Here is a 20,101-nt window from a genome sequence, read left to right as displayed (position 1 = left end):
TGAAAAACCTAAAAGAAACCTAAAAAACTTTACTGGGGTTAAGAAAAAAAAACTAAAGTAATTAGATAGGAACTGAATAGAAAGAAAATGGGATCATACTATGTATGTCAAGAAAGAATGAAAATTCATTTTCTTCTTCCTGATCCCCTTTTGTTTTCCCCAACAGTTTTTCACCATTCTGCTCTACCAGTGTTACCTGGAGAGAGAAGTGAGCAATGAATAATGAAGTGTTCATTTCTAGGAAGTCCCAACCTCTAAACCCAGGTATATCTTATTCATAGCCTAATGGAAACTTGGTTTATTCCTCTTGGGCTTGAGATGCCAGAGCCCCCTTAAACTAAAAATAAAAGAACAGGAACCCAATATTATATCCAATGGTTTCGCTGTTAATGTTTAATAGAAAAGACAGTCTTCAACAACAAATATAAATATCTTTTGTGTCAACACAGGCAGAGCAATAACTTTGAGGTTCAGAGAAAAGAGACAAGAAAAATCCTAGGTACTGTTTCAACCGGATATACTAAACAATTTTTCACAGATGTGTCATAAAGACCCACTGAAAATTCTGATATGAATTACATATTTCTTCCCAAATTCCTCTTTGCTTAACACCAAAACAGGAAAGATTTAGAAAACTTAACACCGTAACACCTATCTTACCCTTACAATATGTTTACTCGTACTGAGTCATTTAGTTCTACCTCCTTTGTATGTGGATTCAAATATGGCCTATTAACATGTATTACTGCATTAACTTAGAAATTTAAAAATTCTTTCTGATAAACATCAAGAGTTGATTCAAATTAATGCTGAACTGGCAATACTTTCATTGCCTCTGCTGAAAACCAATACCTGTTTCAAATAATGTATTATTTTATTTGCCTAGTTCTTCATATACCTATTTAGCTTTTCAGCTTTGAGTACTAGGATACAAACTTTATTTTTACATAAGTGACACCTTGTGGTACTTAGTGGTATAACCTTTCTTTCATGTTCAAAATATGCCTGTTTTTATAGTTTCAAAGAACAGAGGAAAATATATAACTGTATTGATAAAGAAAATCTTATTATCACCAAGAAGCCACTTTATTTCAGCACCAGGATAAAGCAACAACTATAATTGAAAAGCAAAATTTACCAGTTATATATAAGAACTTAAGTAGTGGTGGGACTTTTAGATAATATAAATTACCTCTTTTTAAAAAATCTATAATCCATAGCTCTTTACAAACTTCCACTCCTGTAAACCATATCAGTACCACTCAAAGTTTGATCCAAGAAAGTCTGGTCCAAGAACCATTATCAACCCACAAATGTTTGTTACTAATCCATGAGGAGTTATGTACAGAAACTGAGAGCAAGCACAGTGAGAAATCTGACAGAGCAATTCAACAATGTAATTTTATACCTTTTGAGTCTAAGAAAAATTGAGGCTTATATTTTGCATATTTTTTTATTTCACTTTCCTAGTAATTTATTTTTTGTTGTAGTTTACTGAAGTATCTATCCATGATGGACTGAAAATTTTAAAAGGCCCTTCACCAGTGATAAGGAATAGCAATTTCCAATCAAAGGTACATTTCAAAAGGATGCATCAAAATCATTAAGATGGGGAGAGCTGGAACTTTTTCAAGCCCTGTCAAAAATTCTATAACATGGGCAGCTATACCTCTTCATGCTTTGAGAACCACTCAAATAAAAGATGTTCCTATCCCAAGTGCGGCACTGTACACATGAACAGGTATATAGGAAAAAAAAAGGCTGGTAATAAGAGTCAAAATTTGCTCTTTCCTATCTGCTATGCAGTTGAAGGGGTTGGCCTCCATAGTAAGTTTTATGTGCACAACATGAAGGCTTAGTAACTTGCAGTTCAGTTAGTGCCATCTTGTATGATACTCAGAACCTTGTATAGTTTTTGGCACAAAGTATTCCCTAAATAAATAAAAGAATGAGTAAAACAGGAAAATCCAGCTACCTAATCATCCATTAACCCTCTAAAAGGAGGAACCACAAGTTATCCAAGTAAATATGTATGAACTTTTCCTCCTATACTGTTCACAAAATTAAAGTCTACAATTGCTATCATCACTTCAACCCTTAGTAATCTAAAGGTTAGTATCTACTTCAAATAAGTTGTTATGAAGACAATGAGAAATGCACTTATCACTGGGCCTAGCACATTAATTTATTCAATATCCACTATGTGTCAAGAATTGTTCTAAGTAGTAGGGTCCCTGACTTCTTAAAACTTACTTCCTAAGTGAGAATTTAGGGGGAAGGAAGTATGAAGGAATCTGAGAAGCAATAAAAAACTGAAAATTATAAGCAAAGAAACTTGTTAAACTTCTGCATTAAAAATGACATAAACTAACACAAAAATAAAATGAATTTGGGATTCATCTGACAGAAGTGGCCATTTTCTTAAAATACAAAGAGCCTTAACTAATCAATAAGAGCTGATCCAATAGGGAAATGAACAAAGGACATTTAAAAGTATTTCACTGAAAGAATAAACCAATACATATGAGGGAGAAGACTTAATGCACTCACAATTATAAGATTCAGTGTAATAACATTTTACACTATAAGACTGGCAAATATTATGAAATTTGATGGTATCCAGTATTGGCAAAAGTATAATGAAAACAGACTTTACTGATGTTGCAACCCATTTGGAAGGTAATTTAGCAATATGTATCATAATTTAAAATGTAATAACCTTTGATCTACAACTCTATGTCTAGGATTTTTTCCTACAAATAGATACTTTCACACAATTATGCAAAAATTTATGTTTCAGTATTGCTTATACTCAACAAAAATTGGTATCTATCAAATACCCCTCAAAAACAGAACCAATGAAAGAGTACTAGGAAATATTATATAGTGATGAAACAGATTGAAATAGCTTCATATGCTTACATGGAAAGGCCTCCAAGATATATTAAGGGAAAAGCAACATACATTGAGGTTTTTATATATATTATCATTTGGTTTTAAAACATTTTCTGGAAAGATACGTACGAACTTGTTCATTGTAGCAAACTCTGGGGTTTTGGTCATGTGAGTTACATCCCTTCTATATCATGGATTAATTTGCCACTAACGCATTAATAATATGTAATTAACTTACTTAACCAACGGATTGTAGTATTACTTTATAGAACTTACTAGAGGCCCGGTGCATGAAAATTCGTGCACTCGGCGGGGGGGTCCCTCAGCCCAGCCTGCACCCTCTCGCAGTCCAGGACCCCTCAGGGGATGTCCACCTGCCAGCTTAGGCCTGCTCATCGTGGGATCGGGCCTAAGCTGGCAGTCAGACATCCCTCTGGCAGCCCGGGAGCCCTCGGGGGATGTCCGACTGCAGGCCTAAGCCGCAGCTGGACATCCTTAGTGCTGCGGAGGCGGGAAAGGCTCCAGCCACCACCACTGCACTCACAGCCATCAGCCCAGCTTGTGGCTGAGCGTAGCTCCCCGTGGGAGTGAACTGACCACCAGGGGCTCCTGCGTTGAGCGTCTTCCCCCTGGTGGCCAGTGCACGTCATAGCGACTGGTCATTCCACCATATTACCCTTTATTATATAGGATAATACTATCTAATTTTAGTATTACAAAGTCTCTATGAAGCATGTGTGGCTATTATTCCCATTTAATAGATAAGGAACTGAAGCCTAGAAATTATAACGGCAACATAGAAGTAAAAGATTATACAACATATAAGAAATTCTTAATTCATATAACTTTTAAGTATACCACCAGAACTAGAAAATGACAAGGAATTAAACTTGTCTTGTTTTGAAACCAACATTTTTCACATTTATCACATTGTTGCCAATTTCTACTATAAAGTTGAGCATATATGAACACATTTCAAGAACTGTAAAGTAATACCTTATAAGTATAAATCCATAATCTACAGTGCCATACTTCCTCCCTAATCTATAATCTGCTACAAGAAAACTGTTTTTTCTCTTAAATTCAAAATTTTTATGAAAAGAAAACTGATCACTGGAATCATAATATACACTAATTCTAACTATCCTCAATAGTAATCTAAAACATCTGTGATACACTTCTGTCTAAGTCAAAATAAATTTTATTTTCACTGACATTACTTTGACTGTATTTGGTTAACATTATCTCATGTAGATTCATCAGCTCAAAATTAATTAGTATTACAGAATAGTGTATACCATCCAAACAATTCATCTTTGTTGGCTCACATACCTCACTGCTATTGGCATGCCACTGTAATAATGGGCATGGTGCCACAGTAACAGATGGGCATAAACACAGACATGCCAAAGAGTTACTGTGTGCATCAAGTCTGAGTATTAGCATTAGGTTTTCCTCCAAGAAATTCATAAACTATAGTAGAATAAATATAAGTTTTCTAAACTGTGTTAATAAGATATGCCAACTCAAAGCTAGATTAATTTTTAAGTTCTTCAAAAATAAATAATAAAAACTTTCTAAGGCCACAGAAGACAAGTTTTCCATCTGATGAGTTTGGATCAGCCTTCTGTGTAGGGAATTGAGGAAACCAATATGCAATCTCTACCTCAGAAAAGCTCTGTCCCTGAAGCATTTGAAAAATCTCAGGACACAAATAAATATGGAAAAAAAAGAGAAAAGTCTCAGGAAAAAATTCTGTTTTTAAAGTCACATAGCAGTGTTGCAAGATTAAAAAGTCTTGAGATACGTCACACAACACTAAATATACTTAATACTACAAAATCATACACTTAAAGATGATTACGAAGGCAAATTTAATGTTAACGTGTTTTTTACTGCAACTAAGGAAAAAAGTCACATAGTCCTGCCAAGTGTCCTGATGAAGGCTATCCAGGCCTAGAAAGAGAAAAAGGGTCATACAAATTCCTACTTGACATGAATAGAATCTAAAAGTGTAAATAACTGAAGCTTATATAGTTATTTAAAATGTTGCCATCTATTGAAAAACTATTGTCATCTAAAAAGTAGCCAGTTTAAAAAGATTAACTTATTTCACCTGGTTTTAAATTTTTGAAATAGATAATACACATACTATTGACTAAACTATATTGAAAAGTTTTATCATTTTTACTACATTAATGAAAACAGTTTTAAAATACTAAGAATGCTAAGGGAAAATAATCATTTGTGGACACTATCATCCAAAATCATTTACGTAATGTACTAGGCACCAGAATAGAAGGTTGTGCGTGCGTGCGTGCGTGCGTGTGTGTGTGTGTGTGTGTGTGTGTGTGTAAATAGAAACTATCTCTGACTCCTACTTCCAGGCACTTAAACACATTTTCTCTTTAAAAAATGTTCAGCCTGGCTGGTGTGGCTCAGTGGTTGAGTGTCAACCTATGAGCCAGAAGGTCAGGGTTCGATTCCTAGTCAGGGCACAAAGTCCTCCACATACACAAATCCAAAACTCATTTGTTAGTAATCATCCTTCTAGTACTTGACCCTATTCGTACTACTTGACACAATTACTCCAGGAATGCTCATCTCTTTTTACACTCACTCCCTTGGTGTCTCATTCAGTCCATGATATTTAATACCATCTATTACCTGATGACTCCCAAACTTGTATCTATAACCTGACTCCTCCCCTAAGTTCCAGATTTATGTATACAACTGCCTATTTAATATCTCCACTTGAATACCTAATAGGCATCTCAAGTTAACATGCTCAGGCTCTTCATCCCCTCCCCTCTTTAAATTCCTCTTCATACAATCTCTTCCATTTTAGTTGATAGCAATTGCAAACCTCCAGCTGTTTAGGCAAAAGTCCTGTGGCCATCCTTGATATCTTTTTCTCTCACATACCACATCCAAACCATCAGCAAATTTTATTGGCTCTACCTTCAAAATACCGTATTTTCAACCACTTATCTCTACTACCACCAATCTAATTTAGTCATCATCTTCTCTTCCCTGGATTACAATAGACTCTTTGCAGATCTCCTTGCCTCAGATCTTCAAGTTCAGAAGGCAAAGTGATCCATTTAAAAAGTAAATTGGATCATTTCATTCCTGTGTTCCAAACCCTCCAATGGCTTCCGTTTTCACTCAGGGTAAAATCAAAGTCCTTAAATGACTTACAAAGTCCAAGTCAATCTGACCCCTTACGTCTCTGACATTCTCATCTACTAACTTCCCACTCCTCTTCACTCACTCTACCCCAGCTATACTGGCCTCTTTGTTGACCCTCACACAGGCCAGAAATTATCCTGCCTCAGAGCCTGAGCACTTTTGAATACTCTTGAATTCTTCTTACTGAACACTCCTCCCCAGACATCTGCATGTTACTCTCTCACCTCCTTCAGGCATGTGCTCTATTAACAAATTCTCAAGGATCTTTTCCTGACCCTGCTTTTTCAAACTCAACCCAACCTCCACTCTCTCTATCCTATTTCTCTGTTCTATTTTCCTCCATAGTACTCCTTGTCATCAAATGACCAACTATATATTGATTTGTTTATTGCCTATCTCCCCTCCACTAGAATGTATGCTCCATGAGAGCAGGCATTTTGTCCAATTCTTAGTCCCTAGCATCAAGAACAGCGCCTAGCATACAGATGGCACTCGAATTTGTTGAATTGATAAATTACTTCTACAGTTTTTTAAAGTTGGGGGGAAAAAAACACAAGAAATAAACAAACAGGTCCCAAGTACCCCGGACTATAACCTCTTTGAAGCAGGAAATATATCTGGCACACAACAGGCACTTAATAGTTAATGACTGACTTAATACCCATTCTGCTCAAAACCCTCCCATGGCTTGTCTTCTCACTGGAAGTAAAATCCCAAGTTCTTACCAGGCCCTACATAATCTGGTCCCCTCGCCTTCTACTTACTTCTCTGCCCTCATAGTACTGATTTCCCCCTCATCCTTCACGACCACATTTTTAACCTAAACTTTAAGAAATGTCGAGAAAACCCATTCCTAGAGTAAAGTTGGGTGATACATAGCTCTGCCAACCCATAATTTTGGAACCAGGCTTATTCATGAGTCTCTCCCTTGTCCAGCTGCCATGCTAACTCACTCAGCTGAAGGATTAAAGACACTGGCCTTCCAATTAGGTCTATTCCTATCAGAAATACAAATAAACAGCCCATCAATAAGCAGACATTGACCATAAATTGTTCACTTGTGTAAATCTATGAATTCTTTCCAGTTGATATGCTAAATAAGTCTTCCCTAAGTACATAAACCAGCAAATGTTATTCATAGTAATATGAAATATATGAAAATCATTTCTTCCTGATTATTCTACTTTGGGCTCTTCACTTTAAATTTTGAATTTGGACTGCAGGCAATTTGTTTTTGTCAGCAGTTCATTTATATACACAACTGCAATAGTCAAATTATTTCACTATAATACATTTGTCATACCATGAGCAGTTTAACTTTTGATCCAATAAAAGAAGAACATGTCAACCAACCATCTGTCTGCTCTTTTGTTTTGATCATTTAGTTCTACTATGTAGTTCTAAATTCTAAGTTTTAAAAAAATAATGTTTTAAATAATGGCAAGATTTCAAATTTCCAGATTTCCTCCTCGATTTCACCAAGTCAGTGATCTTAAAATAAAATATCCTATGTCAAGGGATGAAAATCTTTTTGACTGAATATTTGTTACGATAATTTGTAGGTCAGAACTGACTCTCCTCCAAGAATAAAGCAAGATAAGCAAATACAATGGAACACCTTTACAATCTGTTGGAAAGGAAGACTCTGCTTACAGGCAGTATTTCATCATTTTTTGTTGTTGCTTAATGGATAAAATCTTATTTGATTTTAACTGTACTTAAAAAATTAAATTATAGGAGGCCTACTTGAGTAATCAACCCTTTGTAAAACTAGCAATCTTATTCATGTGAAGACAAAAACAACTCCCAGCCAGGAAGGCACTGGATACCACTACACAGTTTTTTCTCTTAATAGACAACTTGGAACAAAAGACAGTTACTTAAGTGAAACATCAATAAAACATTGAAATTGGCTAATATTTTATGTGCCCTTTGTAAATAAAATAAAGTAGGATTCAATTTACATACAGGGTCGGGCAAAAGAAGTTTATAGTTGTAAAAGAAATACAGAGTTAATAAAGCTATTGTAATAATCATAATCTGCATGTCTTTTTCCGTATGAACAACTGTAGACCTACTTTTGCCCACACCTGTAAACAGCATGGCAAGTATGTTAACATCTCCAGAACTAAATCTAATGACCATAAATTTCAACCAGTTAGGCAGAATTAACAAAATAGATTTGCTATCAAAACTGGAGTTATTAGAACTCAGTATGCAACAGACTGCCATATTTCAGAGGAAAGGGGGTAGAGGAAGATTAACCAATGAACTTATATGACTACATGCCCAGTGCACATGAATTTGTGCACGGGTGGGGTCTCTCGGCCTGGCCAGCAATCGGAGCTGATCGGGGCCGCAGGAGGTTGGCTGGGGGGAGGGGCCACAGGAGGCTGGCTGTGGGAGCGCACTGACAACCAGAGGGCAGATCCTGCTTTGAGCGTCTTCCCCCTGGTGGTCAGTGTGTGTCAGAGCGACCAGTGGACTGGTCGTTTGGTCACTTAGGTTTTTATATATATAGATAGAGGCCTGATGCACGAAATTCATGCAAGGGGCTCTGCCCGCACCACCACGGCGGCCGCAGGCCTCTGCCTCAGCCCCCGCTGCAGCAGCTTCGTCCAGAAGGTCATCTGGAAGGTTATCCAGAAGGACGTCCAGAAGGATGTCCGGTCTAATTACTATATTATGCTTTTATTATTATAGATTGTTATAGATATGCACAGCCCCTGGACAGACAATAGTGTGGGGAAGGCCTGGGGAGGGGACAGGAGTGGGGTACAGGGGGTCAATGGGAGGGGAAAGAGGGGACATCTGTAATACTTTCAACAATAAAGATAAATGTTAAAAAAAGAAAGAACTCAAGGGATTTAAATAGTCAGAACTTGAAGATGATGATAAGGACAATAGTACTGTTAACGTAAAAACATTCAAACCTATAAAGAATTTTTGTGAGTTTATTTGAGGCAAACTTAAGGTGACCAGATTTTAACATTGGTAAAGCGGGACACCATTAACCAGGGGGGGGGGGGGGTGTCTTTTTTTTTTTTAATTTATTTTATTGATTTTTTACAGAGAGGAAGAGAGAGGGATAGAGAGTTAGAAACATCGATCAGCTGCCTCTTGCACACCTCCTACTGGGGAAGTGCCCGCAACCAAGGTACATGCCCCTGACCGGAATCGAACCCGGGACCCTTGAGTCCACAGGCCGATGCTCCATTCACTGAGCCAAACCCGTTTCGGCAAATCAGGACTTTTTTAAAACGCCGCGGGACAAATTGTTAAAAATCGGGACTGTCCCGCCAAAAGCGGGACGTCTGGTCACCTTAAACTGAGCAGAATCTCAATGGATTGGGATAATGCTCCAGAGAATGGCGGTTTTTCACCTTGTTTTATATATTACAATCAAAACAGGAGCTGTAAGTGGGTTACATGAAATCCACTGGTGATAGATTAGGGAGGCAGGAGAAAGCAAAAGGGGGGGAGGGGGAGGGAACCTCTGGGATTGGATAAAAAGTAAAATGATAGACACTTCTTTTACTTAGGTGGGTGCAGGATAGTTAACAGTCAACAATTAACATGATAACAATAACAATGAAGGAATTTATGGGCTGTCTTCAGGCCCGTGCATTTGGTTGTGCCCTGAGGGCTCTGGAAAAAGGTAAGTTACAAGTTACTGACATTTCATAGGTGTGTTACCTTAGATCAGTGGTTCTCAACCTTTCTAATGCCTCAACCCTTTAATACAGTTCCTCATGTTGTGGTGACCCCCAACCATAAAATTATTTTTTTTTAAATTTCTTTATTGATTAAGGTGTCACATATTTGTCCTCATCCCCCCATTCCCATCCCACACCCCTCCCCACGGATGCCCCAACCCCCTGTTGAACTTAACCATTGGTTAGGCTCATATGCATGCACACAAGTCCTTTGGTTGATCTCTCCCCCCTCCCCCCACCCTCCCTCTGAGACCCGATAGTCCGATCGATGCCTCCTTGTTTCTGGTTCTGTTCTTGTTCATCAGTCTATGTTGTTCATCATTTCCCCTAGATGAGCGAGATCATGTGTCACTAGAGATATACTTATATGAACTGAATGTGAGATGAGCAATAATAGTTATGCTGACAGGCAGATGAATCAGTCTGTAGTGAGTTTCTTTCTGGACCAACAGTTCTTTTGAGACCCAATATCAATGTCCACCAGTTCCTTATGTGTACATGTCGGCACTGACCCCTCAGCTCTGGATGGTGGACAAATGGTGGTAATGCAGGTTCGATTCCCTCTGGTTGGGTCTCAGCCGGACCCAGGGGCACGGCTTCATCTGGACCCAGGGGCACGTGGCCTCACCCGGACCCAGGGGGTGCGTGGCCTCACCTGGACCCAGGTGTGCGCGGATTCCCCCGGACACGGGATCCAGCCTCACCCGGATCCAGGGGCACATGGCCTCACCTGGATCTGGGATCCAGCTTCACCCGGACCCAGGGGCGCATGGCCTCACCCGGACCCAGGGGCGCGTGGCCTCACCCGGACCCAGGCGCGTGTGGCCTCTCCCAGACCCAGGGGCGCGTGGCCTCACCCGGATCCAGGGGCACATGGCCTCACCCGGACCCGGGATCTAGCTTCACCCGGACCCAGGGGCGCGTGGCCTCACCCAGACCCAGGGGCATGTGGCCTCACCCGGACCTAGGTGTGTGCGGCCTCACCCGGACCCGGGACCCAGCCTCACCCGGATCCAGGGGCATACGGCCTCACCCGGACCCGGGATCCAGCTTCACCCGGACCCAGGGGCACGTGGCCCATAAAATTATTTTCGTTGCTACTTCATAACTGTAATTTTGCTACTGTTATGAATCGTAATGTAAATATCTGTGTTTTCCGATGGTCTTAGGCGACTCTGCTAGCGGTTCTCAACCACAGGTTGCCTTAGATGCAAAAAGACAACAGACTCAGTTAAGGTAAAGATTGACCTTGTGCCCTGCCTGGTTTGGTTCAGTGGATAGAGCATCGGCCTGCAGACTAAGTTAGATTCCATCAAGGGCACACGCCCAGGTTGTGGGCTTGATACCCAGTAGGGGGCATGGAGGAGGCAGCCAATCAATAATTCTCTCTCATCATTGATGTTTCTCTCTCTCTCCCACTCCCTTTCTCTTTGAAAAAAAAAAATTTTACCTTGTCAGGGAAGATACCAGCTTAGGACATGACTACCTATCATAACTGCTTTTTAGATGAAGTTTTAATTTCAGACCATCCTTTGTGGTTACTGTAGATCTTTGAGTTTGCAAAACTGCCATGCAGGCCTTCCCTGAGCTTGTCAGGTTATAGCATGTGGCCCCTTTCGTCCACAGTATGCCATAGAAATCACTAGTGGATTATATTTTCATGCCTGAAACCTTAGACTCCTGAGCACAAGAGAAAGGAATACAATGAGGAAAGTCTGTACCTCTTCATAATATGCCAACATTTCAGCATCGAAAACTAAAACATGTTTGACATTTCAAATTCCAGCATTTCAACTTTTTTCAGTAAGTCATACTTTAAATAGGCTTATAATAAATACCTTTTGGTAAGTATATTACACTGAAAGTTTGAGAATTATTTCACAATTTAATATTAGTTATATACTTGTAATACTGTTAGTTTTCATTGGCCTTTTCTCACCAACTAAATTCTAAGTTTCTTAAAGGCAAAGTAAAAATCTTATAATTTTTTTTTGTATTTTTGTGCTGAAAACACAGAATAATGAACTATAATCCCAAATTTACAAATGAAGATGTCTTTGAAGAGTAGAAGAGAAATTTATGAAATCCTGATTGTAAAGTTCATTCAACAACTATGTGACAATTCTGAGTCAATTAACCCTAATCACAGCAAAGACTCAAGCAATGCCCTGACAATAACTGTAACGCAGTGCAACACAACAGGGATACCAGAGCAGGTTTTCCGTCTGTATAAGGCCCTCTGAATCAGTCATGCTTTATTTTTCAGTACAATGGCTAAGGTCACAATAAATGTTAGTAGAATCTGAATCATTCAATTGAATAAAGAACCTGGAAATACTTATTAAGCAAAATTATAAGCTGAACCCTTTGCTAGGCAGCTTCATATAAATTACACCATCTAATACTAGGTGATTGTGTGAGAGATTCCTCTATACCCGTGGTCAGCAAACTGCGGCTCGAGAGCCACATGCGGCTCTTTGGCCCCTTGAGTGTTGCTCTTCCACAAAATACCAAGGCCTGGGCGAGTCTATTTTGAAGAAGTGGCCTGGGCGAGTCTATTTTGAAGAAGTGGCGTTAGAAGAAGTTTAAGTTTAAAAAATTTGGCTCTCAAAAGAAATTTCAATCGTTGGACTGTTGATATTTGGCTCTGTTGACTAATGAGTTTGCCGACCACTGCTCTATACAATATTCAACAAATAGTCACTGAGACACTATGTAATCTGAGAATACTGAATGAGATAAAGGTATCAATGAGAAATACTAGGACAAGTAAAAACAAGTGGGCAAGCTTTGAACACTGAAACTATAAAAGTGTTGAATGAAAAAATTACAAAAATATGGTATAAACCCTAATTAAAATGAGTTATAAATAAAAATGGAAACAGTCACACACAAAAACAAAACAAGTTTAGAAGCTCATATTAAGTGAGACAATGACTCTTTGTCATCGTGTCAATATTAACATCTGGGACTGGTTTATCTTCATTTTTAATAAATTCAAGAACATCCCTATAAAAAAGGTATGCTCATTCAGCAGCACTTCTGTATCCTTCCTTAAAGAGAGAAAAAGTAGTGGAGCTATATTTAGATTTTCTGTAATTACAGACAAACTACAGACCCACATAATCTTCCTAGGAGACTCCACTTAAAAACACTAATGTTAAAGTTAAAGGGTTATATGAAATGTAATTTTCATGGCTGATGTTATTAATAAAATTGACAATAAATAAAATTTAAGTTAAAAATAAGCAAGGCTAGCCGAAACCAGTTTGGCTCAGTGGATAGAGCGTCGGCCTGCGGACTCAAGGGTCCCAGGTTCGATTCCGGTGAGGGGCATGTACCTTGGTTGCGGGCACATCCCCAGTAGGGGGTGTGCAAGAGGCAGCTGATCAATGTTTCTCTCTCATTGATGTTTCTAACTCTCTATCCCTCTCTCTTCCTCTCTGTAAAAAATCAATAAAATATATTTTAAAAAAATAAAAAAATAAGCAAGGCTTTACTAATGCAATGAAAATACACTGATGTAGTACTGACTACATCATAACCTCACAAGAAAGCATATAATCTAAACAAATGAGAAGTCCACCCCAATTTCAGCAGGGACTAAAAATGCTACCTTTCCAAGTGTTTCAGATGGCACTCCACTGGGAAGTTACTGGTTGCTAAGGTCAGCTTTTAATTGTTAAATCTAATGGCCTCTTTCAGCCTATATTCTATTTGCCCTCACTATGCAATTCCTAACATAGTTAACTATTTCCCCTTAACTTTCCTCTTAGCTTCTTTTTTTTTTCTTTTTTTTAACCTTCCTCTGGTTCCTACCCCTCTGAGCACTGTTTCTCTTCCTAGTTCTTCTTCCATTCACACCTTAAATGTAGTGACTTGTCTAAACTGCCTTTCCTTCTAACCTGAAAAGTTCTCCCTGGATGATCTTATCCATTCCTGTGCTTTAATTACTACCTACAATTCTAAATGTTGGTGCCCTAATCTGTATCTCAGCTGAACATGCATCTTCTTTTGCAGTTCTCCAGGTTTCTACACACTTTATCTGAAGAACTCCCCCTTTCCTCCACCTAACAAAAACCTTCTCAGGCTTTAAGACTTAAAATGTCACCAACTCAGTGAAACTTTCACCAACTTTTCAAAATAGTGTTAGTTAATATTCTACTTTAGAAATCACTTTCAACTATACCATCTTAGGAGAATCTCACAAAATAGGCAAGTATTACCATGGAGATCAAGAAACTTGAACAAGGCAATATTACAAGTGGAAACCATTAACTTAAATCCAGATCTTCTCACTCTAAGTCCAATGCTCTTTCTAATACACTGAGTTGCTCTCAAAAAAAACAAGATTAGAAAACTTAGTCTTACTATTCTTAAGAAAATGTCATTGGTCTTGTCATTTCTTTCTAGAAATTAATTCCTAAATAAATGTTTAATCCAGAAATAAAATTATTAAAATTATTTTTAAATTATACACACACAGCCAAATGGTAAAGATAAAAAAAGAGCTTCATTAAGTTAAAGAAAAAAAATGATTTAGGAAAAAACTAAAAGCAATAAAAGTTTACAACAGTCACAAAACAAAGGAATACAAAAAATTTAATTCGTGCCCTAGCTGGCTTGGCTCAGTGGATAGAGCATTGGCCTGCAGACTGAAGGGTCCCAGGGTCGATTCTGGCCAACAGCACATGCCCGGGTTGCGGGCTCGATCCCCAGTAGGGGGTATGCAGGAGGCAGCCAATCAATGATTCTCTCTCATCATTGATGTTTCTATCTCTCTCTCCTTCTCCCTTCCTCTCTCTCCTTTTCCCTTCCTCTCTGAAATCAATAAAGAAATATTTTTTTAAAAAATGTTTTTAAAAAATTAAATTAAATAAATAAATAAATTTTTAAATAAATATAAATAAAAATTTAATTCTTTACATATTAAATGAAGAAACTGAAAATCTTGAAGCCAATAATCTAATACACAGACTTGGTTAACCAATAAATGATATATAGGATCTTTCATAAAACCACCTAAAACTCCCTAATTATAGTTTTGTTTAAAGGGGAAAGGGAATAAATAAGACTAATAAATGTGATTAAATTTAGAAAACAAAAATCATCAATAATCCTGTGACTAGGAAGTGATCAGGCATCCTGGAGATGGTCAGTGAAGGATCAAAGGACAGAGCTCTAGCACAAGAGGCCACAGAGCAGAATACTGGAAGGAGTCAAAGAGTTGAAACATTTTGCAACCATTATGAAAAGACTGGTTCAAGAGATTCATCAATGGTTGCTAAATATAGGGGTAGTGAATTTAATGAGAAGCAAGATATCTGCATGATCTCAAAGTGTCCCCCCAAAGACAGATTATGGGGGGAGGGGGGTAATGGACAACTGGACAAATTATCATGAAGATGGGTATCCTATGCCTCTGGATGTAATAGTCTGAGAAGGCCACATCAGCTATGGTAGTACTATAGCTAGGGATACCTAACATGAATCTAAACAAGAAGAAAAAAACACCAGTAAACCCAAATTGATTACCATGCTATAAAATAATTGGCTTGCATTCTTCAAATGCCAAGGTAATGAAAAACAAAGACTAAGGAACTAGACCAGATTAAAGAGATTACATAGATTAGACAACTAAATGAAACACATGATCCTGGACAGGATCCTTTACTAGAAGGGGAAAAAATGCTAAAATAAAAAATTATTTATTGGAACAAATGACAACGCTGGATTACAGACTGTAGACTGTACTGATGCTAAATTTCCTGAATATAACTCATTCTTAAAAAATACACACTAAGGTAAAGGGACATGAAGTATACAACCTAGTCTCCAATGGCTCAGAAAACATAATGTGAATGTGTTTCTGTACTTGTATGGAGAGAGAGACAGAGACAGAGAGACAGAGACAGAGACAGAGAGACAGAGACAGAGAGAGAAATGTAGCACATTTTCAAAAACTGTTGAGTCTGCATAGAAGGAAGCTGTCTGTATTATACCTGATTAGGCATCTTGGAAATGGTCATTGAAGGATCATCATTTTTTGTGAATCTGAAATAATTTCAGAGTAAATCATCAAAAATTAGAGAAGAGGAACAGGGTAAGCTTTTACATTTTTTTACATAAATTTTGTCATTTGGCTTGTTTTTTCTAAGCAAGAAATATCACCATTTCATGAGAGAATACAGGCTCAAAAAAGATTAAGTGACCACTTCCAGAACAGGAGTCTCCTTGTTTCTATACAACCCCATTATGTTGCAATTCATTGGCCAAAATGTTTCTAATTCCTGAAAGCTTCAAGGTCACACTGCCCACAGCTACTCAAAATCTTCAACTTTTAATGAGTTGTAAGGCTTCTCTAATAAAAGCACTATAAATTTCAGCAAATAGAATAGCATATCCAAGTGCTTGAGAAAGTAGCATATTCTAGCGTCTAGGTGCAAATTGAGTCAGTGCAGTGTTCTAGCGTGTGTGTGTGTGTGTGTGTGTGTGTGTGTGTGTGTGTGTGAGAGAGAGAGAGAGAGAGAGAGAGAGAGAGAGAGAGAGAGAGAGAGAGAGAGAGATATCTTGGGCAAATTAATAACTTGTGCTCCAATTTCCTAAATGGCAAGGTGGGATAAAAGAAGTAAGTATCTGGTACCAAGCAATAGGATTGTTAGGCACACTGAATGAGATAATAAAGGTAAAGTATTATGTACAGATGTATAAGCTCTGAATAAATTTTAGCTATTTTTATTTTAATTCAACCTATTTAGTCACCTCAACTAGTCATAGTCAAAGTCATACATTTTTCCCCCCAAAATCTGACAAAATAGCATATCAGAGGCTCTAAGAGGAAAACATCTTAGATATTCACAAACCAGAAAAGTAATTAATTGTAAGCAAATCACGTTCAAAACAAACTGATGCAGACTTATGGATTAATTCAACAGCTGAAACATTTTGCTAATAAAGCTGTAGAGCTGCAGCAAGCTCCTTGTTAGAACAATCCATCATCTAAGTGCACAGAATGAAAAGGAATTAGTTATCTTACTGTTAAACTTTTTTAACCTGAGAATAAGGAAAAAACAAAACAAAACAAACACCTGTATTTTATATGCTGTATATAAGATTTCAATCAGCTTAATACAGTCAAAATTTAATCCAAATTTCAACTACTAGCACTGCCCTATCTAGTCAGTAAAATTTAAATTTAAATTTAATTATATGCATTGGCACCTCCAAAGTCAGGAGCACAGGTACTTTACCTTAATTTAACATGAACCCAGTGACAACCTATTAGGTGACCATAGTGTTTAGTACTGACAGATTAAAAATAAGAAAAATGTAAAAATGATTACAATAAAACGTAAAGTTACTATGATTCTGTAAGTTTAAACCCCCCTCCCAAAATAAAACCATTTGGAAACCATTTTTCGGTGGTACTTGAAATATTTTGCCTTAACTTTTTAAAAACAAAGTGTATATTGTTTAGTGTTCATTTTTAAAATTCGCATTACTAATTTATAAAATTTTAGGTTTGTTCATAGTAACACTAAATACTCTCTAATCATATGCTTAATTATTGTTTGCGCCTGGAGGGGGGTTTGTAGTGCAAAGGATATTGTCCAAGAACATCAATGTCTGCCTAAACCAGTTTGCCCATTCACAAAGCGCCTGAACACCTCCTAGCTCCTGCACTTCAATGCCTTCCCACAAGCAACTCTCCCACTCCCAACTCTCCCTCACCGCCCCAAACACGCTAATATGCGAAATTCTCCAAGTCTGATCAAACATTAAATTACCTAGAAGTGTTGATTCAAATGTCTGTGTCCCAGACCAACTCAGAGTCTTTGGGGATGGAACTTGAGCTCCCCAAAAGGTTCTTCCTTCACTCAAGTTTGAAAATTACTGGAGACACCCACAAACTCTCTCCCCTGCAACTCCCACCACTGCCAGCTGGCTCCCCCCCCCCCCCCCCCCCCTCCGGAGGGAAACGTTACCGCCGGACCCCGTGCGGACTCAGGACCGCCCCACTCCTCTCCCCGGAGCCCGAGCCCGGCGCCCGCTCCTCCGGGGACCCAACTCCTCCGTTCCATCCCTGCACCCCAACCCTGTCTCCTCACTTCTTCAAATCGCTGCTGAAGAGGCCCAGGGCACCGGAGTTGGAAATGGCTGAGGTCGCGTCCTGCCCCAGCTCCGTCGCCTCCCCTCCCCCGGAGTTCTCATTGTAAGCGAAGCTGTTGCTGGACATCGCTGCGGCGCCGGCGGGGGGTCGGGTCGGTCCTGCTCGGGGTTCTCTCCGAACAGCAAACTGTCCGCAGGACACGGAACCAAACTACTTCTCCGGCGGAGGGGCGCGCGCAGGCGCTTCCGGACTCGTCACGGCTCCCTAAGCCGACCTGGCGGTCCACCCCCTGCGCATGCCCAGTGTGCCCGCTGTCCCGAGCCCACCGCAGGCCACTCCGGCGCCGGCCTGGATTTCCCTTCTCCGGGTTTTTGCGGTATCTGAGAGGCTCCAACCCTAGCGGTGCCGAAGGCTGGTTTCCAGGCTTTTAAAGTTTCATGCAAGAGAGGTACCCATTCTGCCCATTTTGATGGAAGTTCCCCGACCCGCGTGGCTCCTGCTGTAAACCAGTAGCTTTCAGATTTGTCCTGAAACACCATTTACACCCCAGATCAACTTTCCTAGACACGTCACGATCTCTTTTCCTATTTAGGCTGGTTTCTTCTCTCCCTCCAGCCAGCGTGGGCCCTGCTTTCACAGCCACCCCAGGGAACCTTTATCCATAGCCCTCCATTGAATGAAACCTTTCTCGCCGCTGCATTTTGTAAGATGAGCATTACTGATATCCACACCTGAATTTTTTTAATACAAAAAAGGAGGGCTACATAAATTTCTAAATAAATATTAAACAAGTATTAAATGCAAACATTAAAATTACCCAGTAGTTTTTTTATCTGATAAAAGGATTTTTAACATTAAGAAATGTATTATACTTGTTATATAATTATATATTAATAGATACTGAAAATGAATACCACTTCATCAGTTTTCTGATTTAAATAAATAGTAAACTAGAAATAGAAGGAAATAGTCTTACTGTTTTTATGCATATGTAAAGAGATAGATAATGTTAAAATACCTACACAAAATATACAAAGTAAAACACACGTCATATTTAATAGTGACACACCAAAGGCATTCCAACTAAAGTCAGAAAAAGGACAAATAGGCCTATTAACACCGTTACCATTTAACGCTGTTTTATAGATTCTAGTTAATGCAATAGGACAAGAAAAATAAGTAGTGAAAAAGAAGAAAGAGATTATAATATTTATAGATGTGATTGTCTTGCTGGACAATCTTAGAGAAAATTATTAGACCTTTAAAATGATTCAGCAGAATGGCCAGATTCAAAATCCAATAACACTCCTGCACACTGATAATATCTAAACTAGAAAATGTAATTTTAAAAAGATCCTATTCCACAGTAGCAACAAATAAGTCTTAAGAAATGTATTAAACCTAAGTGAAGAAAAATTATAAAATTTTATAGTTTAAATATGGGGTGTGTGGGAGAAGACATGAAAAGAAAATATGTTTCTAGATAGGAATATTCAAGTAAATCTATATATTTAATGCAGTTTCAGTCAAAATTCTTTTTTTTTTAATAGATAAATTGAATCTAAAGTTCATCTGAGCTTGGCCAGTGGGGCTCAGTGGTTGAGCGTTGACCTATGAACAAGGAGGTCACGGTTCGATTCCTGGTCAGGGCACTTGCCTGGGTTATGGACTTGATCCCCAGGGGCATGCAGGAGACAGCTCATCAATGATTCTCTCTCGTCATTGATGTTTCTATCATAACTAATTAATTGTCCTAGTACCATTCAGTTAGGAAATACTGTATTCAATGAATGGTACTAGGACAATTAATTAGTTAGCAAAAAATAAAGTTAGATCTCTATATTAGCTTCCAATGACTACTGTAACAAATTACTACAAATTTAGTGGCTTAACAGAGCAAAAATTTATTCTCTTACAATTCCATAGTCCAGAAGTTCGAAATTAAGGTGCACAACCTAAGGTATGGGCAGGGCCACATTTTCCAGAGGCTCTAGGGGAGAAGCTCTTCCTTGCTTTTTCTTGCTTCTAGAGCAACATTCCTCGTATTCCTTGCATTCCTTGGCTCTTGGCCCCTTCTTCTACTCTTCAAGACCAACAGCATAGCATCTTTAAATCTCTGCTCTGTCATCACATTGCCTTCTCTTGGTCTGTGTGGAACCTCCCTCTGCCGTCCTCTCTTACAGACACA

The 20,101-nt window shown here is 38.6% G+C and overlaps 1 protein-coding gene across 2 annotated transcripts in view; it reads right to left on the bottom strand.

Annotated features, from left to right (window-relative positions):
- Positions 1 to 18,191, bottom strand: part of AP3B1 (adaptor related protein complex 3 subunit beta 1) — a 191,721-nt gene extending 173,530 nt beyond the window's left edge. For both annotated transcript variants that reach the window (XM_079798702.1, XM_079798703.1), the window contains exon 1: positions 17,912 to 18,191. In XM_079798702.1, the coding sequence (XP_079654828.1) occupies positions 17,912 to 18,039 (128 nt within the window). In that variant the 5' untranslated portion in view covers positions 18,040 to 18,191. The remainder of the gene's footprint in view (positions 1 to 17,911) is intronic.
- Between the last annotated feature and the right edge of the window lie 1,910 nt (positions 18,192 to 20,101).

This window comes from Cnephaeus nilssonii (genome assembly GCF_951640355.1).
Source record: "Cnephaeus nilssonii genome assembly, chromosome: 2".
Classification (NCBI taxonomy): Eukaryota; Metazoa; Chordata; class Mammalia; order Chiroptera; family Vespertilionidae; genus Cnephaeus; species Cnephaeus nilssonii.
This window is presented reverse-complemented; position numbering and strand designations above follow the sequence as displayed.